The following is a 13,058-nucleotide window of genomic DNA, read 5'->3' on the forward strand; positions in this document are numbered from 1 at the left end:
TTGAGCTCCGCACACATATGGAAGGGGAAGGACAAAACTTAGACAGCTTTGGGTTATTAGCCAAGGATACCAAGAAATTCAAAGGAAAAGGTTTTTCTGCTCTTTCTAGATGAGAACACAAATATGTAATATAAACACACCTTGTACAAGAAATTAATCTGTTGTGTCAGAATACTTTTTTAATTATGAAGATCAGGGATACAAACTGCTATAAGTTTTTAAAATGGAAGTCTTGCTCTTCTGTAAATTGCAAATGAACATATAATGAAGATATAATCAAAACACCACATACAAAACTCAATCTGGAACAAAAGGACATGTAAGGCATAATGATTGCTTATCTTGTTGAACAAAATTTGGTTAATAGGCAAATAGGCATTTCCTTCCTTCACAGCTCATACATCTGGGAGTTCAGCCTCCAGGCAAAAGTTCAAAGCTGTGAATCCAACCATTTAAAACACATTAGTCTGAAAACAAACGAGTCCTGGAAGAGTCCTGTTGGAAAATTTTTCCAAACAGAATAATCTTCAATGCCCTGCGAAACCACATGTAAAAAAATGCATAAACAATTGGGTTAAGTGTGGAATTTAAATAGCCAAACCAAACCAAAGCATCAATGAGAACAGGAGGTATCACATAATTCATAAATGGATTGGTAGCTGTAAAGAAGAAGAATGGAGTCCAGCAGATGAGAAACACTCCCATTATGATGCCTAAAGTCTTAGCAGCTTTCCTTTCTCTGCAGAATGAAATGTGGTGCTTCGTTTCAAATTGCATTTTTTTTCTGCTAATTGCATTGATGGATCTTGCCTGCTTCTTGGCTACAGAGTATATTTTCCTATAGATGTACAACATAACAAATCCAGGGATATAAAAAGACACTGTGGAGGCCACAATACCTGAAGTTTCACTAAAAATGAGAAAGCATCCTCCTGCACAGTGGACATGATTATAAATCTTTTCTGCCCCTCTCAAGTTTAGGTCTAGAAAGATCATCCCAAAAGCAAAAGCAGCAGGGACCATCCAGCTTATACACACCATGACCATGATGACGAAAGCATTTATCTTTGATTTGTATCTTAAAGGGTCACACACAGCATAGTAACGGTCGACAGATATGAAGGAAAGATGGAAGATAGAAGCTGTGCTCAGCATAATGTCAGTGCTTGTGTGGATCTTGCAGAAGAACTCTCCAAAAAACCAGCAGTGCTCAACAGAGCGCACCATACTGCAAGGCATGACGAAGAATCCCAGCAGGAAGTCTACGGTAGCCATTGAAAGTATCAGGAAATTTGTAGGCGTGTGGAGCTGCTTGAAATGTGATATCGAGATGATAACTGTCAGATTTCCAACCACTGTGGCCAGAATAATGCTAACCATGAAGATGTACATGGAAATACGGATACTATTTGACCAGCTGCTCCTTATGCAAGTGCCATTTATGGATTCACAGCACAATTGCATCCTTACTGAGGTCTCAAATACACCCAGATATGCAGCACAGGTACTGTTTTTTCTAATTCTGAGGTACGTTTATGACTGATTTTCCATTTTCTAGATGGGGAGAGCTGTAGACAGGAAAATAAAAGGGCATTGTAAACACCTCCATTTGGTTGGATGTGTAGGAAATTCACATCCCTTTATTTATGAAGAATGAAAGTATTTTGTAATTACATTTAACAGAATAACAATTTTATTATCTGACTTCCCTGGAAATGAGAATCTCCTTTGATTAAATAAACTGCATAAGGGAGTGTCCTCACACCAAGACAGCAGTGACTCTGAGAGGCTTGCACTGGGCAGTGCCTTGCCCAGTGGGCAGATGAGAAGCTCTTTTCAATATTTCCTGTCTCCATTTTCAGTCCTAGTCTTCTTCATCAGTATTGGCTGGAGTCCTATATCTCCACTTTGCTCTTGAAAATCAGTAACTTTAAATTCTGAAGCTCCCTCAGCTTCTTTTTTGCATACATAAATCTAAAACCTACAAGTCTTAAACAGAAGGCTAAAGTTGAGAAGTCCATGCGTGACCACTCCTCCAGCCCTATCCTGATAGTGATGAGTGGACAGATCAGGTTTTACTGGGAAATCCTTGCAAGCTCTAGCTGTAAATAGAGATACAAGGAAAATATCTAAGAGAAGAAAAAAACTTTTCTGCCCTTTTGCTGACAAAACAAAATGGAAGAATCTGACTAATCTAAAATATTATCTGCTGTATAAGCAAATGTTCTTTTCTGTCAAGCTCTAGTTTTTGTCAGTGCTAGTAGTTTAGCATTACTCTGAGTATTGATTATATTAATCTGTTTCATAGCTAAGGCAAAAATATGGAGAGAAACATTGTCAGAACATAGGTTTAGTTTGCATCTACGGACACAAATATCACTGTCCTCTTGTGCAGGCAGCTGCATGCCCCTTTTGCAAGTTGCTCTTTTTATGAAAACTTTTAATGAAAGTACTTAAGCACTTAGCCAGCAGTATTTATTTTTGAAAAATCTGTTTTTCTATTAAATTATATAAAGATAGTGCTATTGTGAAAAATAAGTATCATTAGCATATGCTGTTCACTAGCGCTATCATTATGGTATAAAATGGTTGTCATAAAAAAAAAATACTGACATGACAATTCAGCCAGTACTGATTTAACCCACTTTCTTTGGGATTTAGTTGCCACTGGTTATTCTGGATAGAACACAGCAAAAAGACCACCCCAATTTCTTTCCCATACTAAACCAAATGTTATTACAAGTACACCATGGCACTAGAAAGTAATGAATATAGACAAAAAAACTACAGCCAGCAAAACCTAGACAGCTACATCTAGAGTGATTTTGCAAGTAGGGCCAGGCAGTGGCACCCAAGTGCCGGGGACAAGGTTCACCCAAGGCACTCTCAGGAGTGGGGGACATATGGAGTCTGACTATATTTATGTACTGTTTGGGGTGCTTTTCACTTCCCGTTTTGTCTGCCTACTAACATTTAACACCATCTCTGCTCTTTTTCACCTCATTTTAATTATAATTTCATATACCTTTTCCTTCTATTTTTGTCAGTCTTTTGTCATGTTTCTTTTCCTGCCTGTCATTCCTTCTTTCAGCATGTTTACACCCAAGGCAGAGAAAGCACAGCTAGATGAATATTTATTAATTCAAATTTTCAATTTTCACAGTAGAAATAATTAACCACCAATTTAATTATATCCACTGGGCTTCATTATAAAAGTTCTAAGCCAATTAAGATTGTAAATATGTATCACATAGATATTGAACTTCATTTGTTCTGTATAGAAGTATAAATAAACTAAACAACTGTGGTAAAACATTAAATCTATTAAATAAATCAAAAAGAATTAACATGTTATCTCTAGTTTTCCTTAAGATTTAAATTATTAATAACTTCTCTGTTGTTTTCTGATAAACTGTTTAGTCTAAAGAAGTATGATCTGCCCTGAAAACAGGTTTTCTTTAAAAAAAAAATCAGGGAAGTTTTTTTGTATTTATTTTAAAAGAAAGTAGAAAACTCCAGCCAAAGGATGGAGCAAACTGAGATCAAGTGCATGGCTTTGTGTTACATGGAAACTAAATAAATCAAAACACATGTAGCAAACTGCTCAAGTGAGATGAACTCTAAAGAAGTTTTCAAGAAGAAAGCAGAATGCTTTCCTTCCATACACAGTGGCAAAGGTTAAAATGTAGTAAGATGAAAATAGAAAGAAGCATACTCTTAAAAATCTCTTACCTTTCTCACTTCATGCTGGGTGGAAATCTGCTCTTGGCACTCATTTGCTTTCTGCTGGTTGAGTTGCACTTCTTCCTTTTAATGACCATCTCAAAAGGCAGCTGATCCTCTTCACCACCATTACAGTTCTGGGTAACAAATTTTGAGAGAGCAGGCTTCTAATCCACAGCTGGAGGATCCTCCAGAAACCCCCATGTATTCCTGGGGGATGCTGATGTGATGAACAGCATTCTGGGGAGTTTGACTCAGTGGCAGCTGTTGATGCAAATAGCAGCTCACACTGTTTATTTTGTCACCCACATAGAGAACAAAATCGTGGCTGTAGCACTCATACTTGTTTAATTGGCCTTATGATTTGAAGTACGTTTACTTGTTTGGTTAAATGTTACAGTCATACTGTGAGTGGCCCAGTATTATTTAAGCAAAGAACAAAACACACCATGTAGTCTACCTCCTGTAAGCTTTTAAAATATAGCAAAATACAGAAGTACGGGTTGGTTACATTTCCTTGGAAAGGTATAATGTAGACAGAGTGACATGTTGTGTATTTCCCAGCCTAGTTATGATTACTGAACAAACAGGTTTAATCTAGCAGCTCATCAGCTAACAGCTATTTGCAAGATACCACTATCGAAAAAGAGTTTTATGTAAACACCTACTATTGGCTGTACCAGAGTCACAGATGAAGAGCATCAAAGTTTTGTTCCACAAAAGACAATGCAGCCTTTTAAAACACTGCTGAATGTAAGAGAGCATTATTGTGATGACCGTCAGCTAAAGCCCAGCTAAGCTGGGTGCCTCAAGGGCAAATGCAACAAGGTGGGTTAAGATACTACTTCTTGCAAATTCTTCTGATGACCTGAGTTAGCTACTTTATTATGTTATGTGCACAAAAATCAAAAAAGGGGTGCATACAAATCAGTTATTTTATTTTATTTTGAATCTGCTCTCATTGAAAGATGGGTTTTGCACTACAAGGTTCTCCTTGATATAGCAAGAGAGTTTAGCAACTAAAAAAAGTGCAGAAACAATGAGAAAGAAACCACTGGAGAGTGTTGGGAGGATATATTGAGGAGTCTGGTCCAATCCTTCAGCGCTGGGGAAAAGTGAAAAAAGACATATTAGGTCCTAGGTACTGGTCTGTGAAAGTGGCCTTCACCCTTCTGACATGCTGTGTGCTTCCTCAGAGACAGGCATTTCTCTGTTAGGAGTGAAGGTTTAGGCCTTGGTAATTACTGTCTTGACACATGTAGATTTTATAGGAAGGCAAAATTTGGGGGAACAAACCCATGTCACATTACTCTGTACAACTCGTTGTCATAAAGAAGTCTGGCAGCCAGCTCATTATGGGCACGCAGTCCAAGGCCATCCATGCATGCACACAGTGCTCACCCACCACACTCTATGCTCTCTCCCTTGAGTAACACAGGGCCAAAAATCGAGGGCATTTTCTGGAATGGTAGCTCCAGAGGCAGCTCCCTGGTGGCAATCTGCACACCTCTGGGGGAACCCCTGGGGCTGGTGAGCCTTCCCCTGCCCTGAGCAGGTCTGCCCTGCTGCATGGGGCAGGCAGCAGCCAGCCATGGAGTGTGGGTTTGGCTTTGCCTCCTCTTGTGCCCAGGCTGTGTGTCTGGTCAGGCAGAGCATCCCTCCATCTCCTGGCTTGCAGTAGAATTGTACAGCAAGACCCACACACATTGGAAAGGAGTGAACCACAGATCTAGGAGGAGCTGTGAGCATGGGAAAGGGACTATTTAACGGTGTGTTGGCTGAAATGAAAGCAATGCAAGAGGCTTGGTATATCAAGATAATTAAGTAATTAAGCAGGCCAAATTGTCAACTAATTTAGAGTGAGAGGTACACTGTAGTAGCAATCTTTCACTTTGTTGGTGCAGATGCTTCAAATAGGCATTTTCTTGTGCCTTAATGCTGATGTGGATCATGAAAATGTTCCCAGACTTGCTACTTAAAATATCAAAGAGAAACATGTCAAACTGTTTTTGCAACAACGGAAAGCACTTATAAATTGTCAATGTTTAGCAGTCTTTTGAATCCATAGTACAGTAAAGCAGTTATGCACCAAAATTCAAAGCAAAAAAAAAATCTACTTTTCTACTTCTTGTTTTGGCTTTTTTGTCTCTAAAAAAATTATATTTCTGCAATAAGTAGTTTTCGGAGTTTTGGAAAGCCATGAAAGAGAGATGTCACAATGCCTAGAATACTGTGGATCATCTATTCTCTTTTTGTTTGTCTTTAAAACTTAAAATAATTCAAATGGAAAACAGCACAGAAGGGAATGGACACAGCACTTTTTTCAGACATAATTGAAAAATGTGTTGAAAAGTTATCATGTCCTTCTTACACAAAACTGTGGAAAGGACACTGGAAATGGGGAAGGACAGAAAAGGACTTGAGAATGAGAACTGTGGAAAAACCAGGAAAGCACTGGTTTCTACTGTGATTCGTTTAGCTTGCATTTCTGTGAGTACTGTTTGGTCAATCAGCAAAGTTTCTCATTTTAACGCAGTTAATTTTAAAAACTGTTTCCTTGTTAGGGGAACCATGGATTTATAAATACTGGAGGCTGAGGTGATCCTGAAGAGGGGTTTTGAAAGTGTGTAACGCCACTCACTTTTATGAAGTTTACAGAAAAAAAAAAAAGCACAATATTAAAAAAAAATCCTTTTAAGTTTCCATACATGTGCTTGAAATCTAGGGGTCAATGGCCAAATTCCCAACAAGCTATTAGTACAAAATAATTATTTCTTTATAGGAGTCAAACAAGATCTATCAACTACTTATCTGAATGCTACTTCTGCAAACCTGCTGCAATTCCACTGAAGACAGCCTGAAATTAGCCCAGATTTCTACCAGAGGAATTTGGAGAACAGATGAGATGATTGAGCTCTAGGCATTTTCCCATGGTTTCTTTTCCTAGTTTTCAGTGGAAAACATCCCTTTTCCTTGCCAAATAAAGCCAGATGTTTATACAAAGTAATGCAATGTTTGTGCTCTTTCTGCAAGTATACGCTTAGGATAAGGACTATAAATCTAAACTCCAACATAAATGCAAATCTCTGGAATGTACAGCAGAGTAAGAGATTCCAAGAAAATAGTGTTTTAATAGCAAAGCAAAACACGTCCATCCAAAGCCAAGAAACTATCTCTGCACAGGGTGAGGGATTCTACGTATTTGGTAGTCTCAGTAAGTAATGCCATAACATGGTCCATTGCCTTCACTCTGCAGCAAATCTCTCAGGGCTCCCGAGGGCAGGAGCAGCCCCTTGCCTCTCACTCCAGCAGGGCAAGTGAATCCTTGCAGCAGCTGCACAGAGCAGAGGCACAGCGGGGCAGGTCCCTTGTGCTTTGCCAGTGCTTCTCTGCACCCATAAATCCAACAGGAACAAACTGCAGTTACTGACTGTGATTACTTTCTTGATAATCTGCCGGCCTCTGAACACCACCTCCAAAAAGAAGGCAAACACAGAGGAGGGAGGGAGGCACTGAACAGTGAAAAGGTATGATGCCATTCTGCATCCTTATGGCCCTCTAATAACTCCCCAGAAAGGAAAGAACCTTACTCTGAATTCACAGCTGTGTGTGAAAAGAGCATTGCCCCCTAGCTACGTTTCTCTTTCAGCCATTGGTAATGAATGGCTTTTCAAATAATGCTTTAAATCGTACTTACTGCTGTTGGTGCTATTGCTGTTCACTACAGAAAGAACTGTGCAGAAAAACAACTATTATCTTCAGTGCTAACCGGAGGAGATTCACCTTTGAAAGAAAATTATATCCCAGAGCAGCATATTAGCAGCTCACTGTATTCCAGACTGCATGACTCGGAGATGATAAGGCACTGAAGTCACTTCCTCATCACCAACCAGCACAGGCTTCAGATCCAGCGTGGGACTGACTCATCCCACACCAATTCTCCCAACTAAGTGGCCGCATGCTTGGTCTGACTGGTTCACAACCTGCTGGGAAAATCTCATCAACAGGATGATGTAAACCTTAAATATCCAGGAAGGATAAGCGTGTAATAAATCTATTCTGACACAAGCCACTTGCATATGCAAAGATGAAGCAGTTTGAAGTAAGCTAAAGCCAGGCTGCTCTCATGAAAAGAAGGATGCAAAGTGGAGGAAATTTTTCTTATGGTCAAGGAACAGACAGAGCTAATAGCACTGAACTGTTTTTAAGATTGCCCACTATTTCACTTCCTCCTTTCAATTTTGTGTAATGTTGTGTAATGCTGTCAACATTACAACACTTGCAAATATTTTTTACAATTTTATTTGCCTATCTCAGACTGGATATTTTCCAAAAACTCTAAACACAATACCTTGACAGTGTCTGACAACAAGACTGATTAAAAGATACTGTTTCCTTCTAATGAAAAACTTTGCTAGCTCTTTATTTATGATGCTCTGGTGTTTATATGACATGCTTTGTAGCAGTGACTTCAGAGCTGTTGCACTCCTATTTATATTTTCCTATTTATACTTTTACAATACCAGAGAACTGCACCTGCAGGCCATTGACGGCATCCAGCATCTTCAAACAATAGTTTTAGTATTGTTGTGGAACCCAAAAAGGAGCATCCTTCCAGGAAAACAGTAACCCCAGAGAAAAGAACTGACCCATTTTGTGTGTGTCAGTTGGTGGGCTGCATTGCTGGAGAGCCTTTCAGCTCCTGCTCCCCAGAGGTTTCTCTGAGCCTGTAGCAGGACCTGTGGGGCTCAGCCTGCAACTTCTCCCCTGAGTATTTGGGGTTGGGATAAGCTTGGGACTTAGGAAAGTATGGCATTGGCAAGGTGCCACAAAGGACATGAGGCTGAAGAAGAAGGACAGGTCATGGTGAAATGAAAGTCTTGGAATGTCACATTCTGATCTGGAAGTGTGGCTAGTCTACTGGAGGGCACTGAGAGCTAAAATTGCTAATAAAGACTTATATGTCAATAAATTATGTCCTCTAGCTTGCCTTCTCATGGACTGTTCTCTGTTCCTTTCACAAATGCTGGATTTGACTACAGCAGACACATGCTATTTCCCCAGAACTATTGATATGACTGTTTCTAGTAGACCATTTGCAAGCCCAACAGTCTGCAGATGCCAGTGCTAATGCACTGTGGGCCATTTTTAAGGAGGCAACCTGCCAGGGCCATCTTTTGCTTCTGCAGTCATTTCTAGCTACAGGAAGCAGCAATGCTATGCATGAACATCAGTGGTACCCCGACCCCGCAGAAACAGCAACACAACTTGTGCAGAAATTACCAGCATCAGAGGCTGTACCCTTTCTTGCTGACCCTCTGCCCAGGAAGACATGGGGCAGCCCATTTATTTCACTGGAAAAGCTTTATTTATCTTGTCAGTAGGTGCTGTGTATCAATTGAATATTGGGTCACTGAAGAGGTAAGGGTGCGCTGAAGTCGATTTGAACTTGATTTATAACTTGTTATTGAGTTCTCACTGACTAACTAGCTCCTGCCAATACCCATGACACTGAGAAGGAACAGATGGCAACAGGAGGCTCAGCTGTTTAAATGTTCCTCTACCAGTTTACATAACATTTTGTCCATGCAGGTGAGAACTGGTGAAGAGAAAGCATCTCCCTCTTCTCCTCCCTCCACTTTTTAGCCTCTGTAGTTCATTTTGTTCTTATCTTCAGATGTTACCAATTCTCCCTTCCACTTGCAAATGTTTGCAAGTCATCAAGATCTAATGATGAGCCATGGCAAATCAGGGAGGAACACAGGTCACTTCCTTGGTGACAGAAGGGACAACGATGTATAAGAAAAGGCTCAGCAGAAAACAACTAGCATTGTTAGATTCCCTTAGCAAAATACAGGAGTGGTTGCATTAAGTGTTACACAACCCTCAAGTTTTCCTCCGGTTTTTGATTAGTCTCATGCTGAATTTGGAAGAATTCCTGTAAACAGAGGTTAATGTCAACATGAACAAACAATTAAAAGGCCTAGTGTATCATTAAATATAATCTCATAAACTCTTCAACAAAATAAATGTTTAAGTTCATTGCTAGGTAATGATGATTGATTAAACTTAAGCTTTTATATACACACAATCCTCATATATACAGCTATCTGATACTCTTAAGGTACAGCTAATTGACACTAGTTATGAAAAGACCACACATAATTTTTTACTCACACCTGCCAAAAACTTTCTGTCTTTCAGTCTAGCTACCAGGAAGTACCTCATTGTCTATTAATGGCCTTGTTTTCATAGTTCACTCTTCCCTCCTGTATCTCAGTGTATTTTATTTATTCTTAGGCAAGAATAATTCTTCTTTTTTAAAAAATGTCCCCATGATTGAATTACAATGTGTTTTCACACACAGTAATATTTGTTTATAATAGCTATTGCAGCCAACTTGGCACAAGAACATCTCTGAGAAAATTGGAGACAACCACTTAACAAGAAGGGGATGGGAAGAAAATAAAGGTTTGTACATATTTTGGATCAATTTTTGTATGCTTTGTCAGCTGAGTGACCAACTAAGGCACTGGGAATTTCACAGGATCAGTGCACCTGACTTTTTTTTTTTTCAGGACGGGAACTGTATCAGTCACTATCTCTGAGCTCTGAAAGTTGTGACTTTCAACCACCTAAACCCAGTCAAGTTGTGTGAGACCTTCCATGCAGAGGGAACTGAAAAAACCCACAGATTATGACTATTTGAGTTCAAAGCTAAGTGTAGAACTGTTCTGTTTCTGCAGATGCACAATCAGTAGATGCAAACTGATGTAACCACCACTGATTTTAGTGGTAGTACAGCAAACTCACTGCACTCATTTGATTTTATGGGACCTCAATGAAAAGTCAAGATTTCTGGCTCCTAGTGGAGACGAAAGGAAAGGAAGAGAGAGGTTTAGGTATTGTATAGCAGCACTTAGCCAGCACAGGAATAAATGCTATATGGAAAATTTAGCAAGGTCTCTAAAATATATGGGAGAGTATATCCTAGAGTCTGTAAGTAACATGGTAATGGCACAGGCCTAGAGTTCACTGCACATTCTTTGCTCAATGTAATGGAAACTGTCTGTCAGTATTATACTTTGTCTAAGAATTTCATAAATGTTGCATAATAAACTCATCCATAAATTTGACAAGAAAGTCTTGCCTGAACCACCATGCCCCCCCCCCCCCCCCCCCCGCAATGAATTTTCCTTAGAAAGCCCTAACACTAGAACTTAATAGACCTTTTTCAGTGTTCAAAAATTAATCTCAGATGGCTGGAAAACACATCAAGCTGAATTGAAGAATAGAAAAATAACCATCTTGTAAAAAACTGACCTTAATGTTTGCATGTATTTTACTTTGATAAGTTCAAATGTGTCTCATACTCCTAATACTCATTTAGAAGTAAATGTCTGAAACTGCTGTTACAAAAGTCATCTCTTGCTCTTGAAGACAATCTCAAAGGTATTCATTTTTTTTTTAGTTTTATGTTATTATGTTTTTCATTACATAAACTGGGTGACCAACTGTATGCAAATATTCAATCTCCCTTTTTTCTGAAAGGGCATTTCCTAAGAATGACTATATGTTTGACATTAAAATCTATCCCTGCTTTGTATACTCCCTGCTAATCTTGCATCCTGACACTATCACAGCTCCCAGACTATGAGTTCATCAATTAACTTTAACATTAGCAGCAGCAAATGAAGATAGATAAAGTTAAAATCATGCAGTTACAATGCATTTCCTGTATTGTGTATATTTGTAGTAGAAACTCCCTACTGTCATGAGAATATCTGAACATTGATTATTTCCCTTGAAACTTTATAGTAATGAGTGGCTACAAGAAGTATTTTAATACTTTCACAGCTGCTAATTTATTTTTTTTTCCAGAATAAAAGAGAAAGTACTGTCAGTATGCAAAGTTTCTGTTTCACCAATCAGCTGTGCCTGATTCATAGATAGACAACACTTGGTAATGTTGTCATGCTCATCTGTGGCTTCAGTAGGACGTGGTGTCCACAGTGTTAAAAGTATAATTTTTAGAAGGTGTACTATAATTACTTCTTTGTTGGGGCTCCATGACATCTCATGGTCCATCACAAGCCACAGAGAAGCATTACTGTATTAGCTGTGGTAAACCTTGTTATAACTTCTGCTCTCTTTATTGACCTACGCAGGCTATTTCTCTTTTTCAGCTTTGCCGCCCTTATGGTGGTCAGTGGCATTGCAAACACTGTCTGGATGAAGTAGGGTTATAATTCAATTGTTGGTTAATTAGAAATTATGCAGTTCAAATTCAGGTCATTGCCATTCTGTCTGTCACTCACTATATCTGCCCTGATTCAAGGTGCCTAGGAATGGTATCCCATAATGTCAGTAATGCACCCATGATAACATGAGTTGTTCATAAACATTTAGCTTTGAATTACTTGGTCTAAAAGTTGCATGACCTCTGATTGTACCTCAACGTACCACATTATTTAATGCATGACTTGAGATGTAATTATATGTACAAGGACATGATTGAAGAGTCCTCCTCTCTTTAAAACTCCAGATTATTAAGATGTTGTTTCCCTGTTTTTTTCCCGAGGCCTCCTTACTTTGATTCAATATGTAAAATAAAGTACATTAGATTTTATTCCAAATTTCCCCAAAATTGTTATGTTTTACTTAAGTTAGTGGCAAGGTTTGGATCATATTTGTTTAAATGGAGTATTTTTCTGCCTTGATCTGAAGTCTTGCATCAATAATATCTATTATAAACTTGTTTTTCTTTCAGTGTGGTTAGAAACACTGTGAACAGGTGGGTCTTGTTTGCTTTGGCCAGCATCAAGGTGTAAGAAAGAAATATTGATGTATGAAGAGCACACTTTTCCAGCTCAGAGAGGGATGGGTCTCATTAAGATACCATCTGTAGTAGTGTTAGAGGTGAGGTCATTGACATGAATTGCTTATAAATTAATTTGACTTTTCTCCTCTGGCACATCTGTTCCAGAGTCAGTAAATGCTGCTGCTGGTAAAGATAAATGCCATTTGTTGCATCGGGCATTCATAACCTCTCTGCTTCTCTATTCTGAATGTTTCTGTAATTTGCATCATTTGAAATTTCCTTTTATTACAAAACCTTGCATTTCCTTAAATGAACTTTGTCTAGTCACTTGTGACCACCAGCCACTGAGGTGAAGATCTTGCCTGGTTTTTGCAACCCCTCCAGGGAATCCTCTCCCAAAAGCAGGGTTCATGCTTCTTGTGTATGGAAATGATGGTGCTATTCTGAGGCTGCTGCAACAGTCCACACAACTTCATCCTCTGCTTGTTCAAATTCTTGTTTTGTCATCTGAAAT

General features: G+C 39.0%; 1 protein-coding gene across 1 annotated transcript; it reads right to left on the reverse strand.

The window, feature by feature from the left end:
- Positions 1-462: 462 nt before the first annotated feature.
- On the reverse strand, positions 463-1,524 carry TAAR1 (trace amine associated receptor 1). Its single transcript, XM_062488820.1, has one exon. The coding sequence runs from the start codon at positions 1,462-1,464 to the stop codon at positions 463-465; it is 1,002 nt and encodes a 333-aa protein (XP_062344804.1). The 5' UTR covers positions 1,465-1,524.
- Positions 1,525-13,058: the final 11,534 nt, after the last annotated feature.

This window comes from Cinclus cinclus, chromosome 3 (assembly GCF_963662255.1).
Source record: "Cinclus cinclus chromosome 3, bCinCin1.1, whole genome shotgun sequence".
Lineage (NCBI taxonomy): Eukaryota > Metazoa > Chordata > Aves > Passeriformes > Cinclidae > Cinclus > Cinclus cinclus.

Coding starts and splice junctions, on each gene's coding strand:
- TAAR1 (XM_062488820.1), bottom strand. CDS start 1,464: ATGCAATTGTGCTGTGAATCCATAAATGGCACTTGCATAAGGAGCAGC.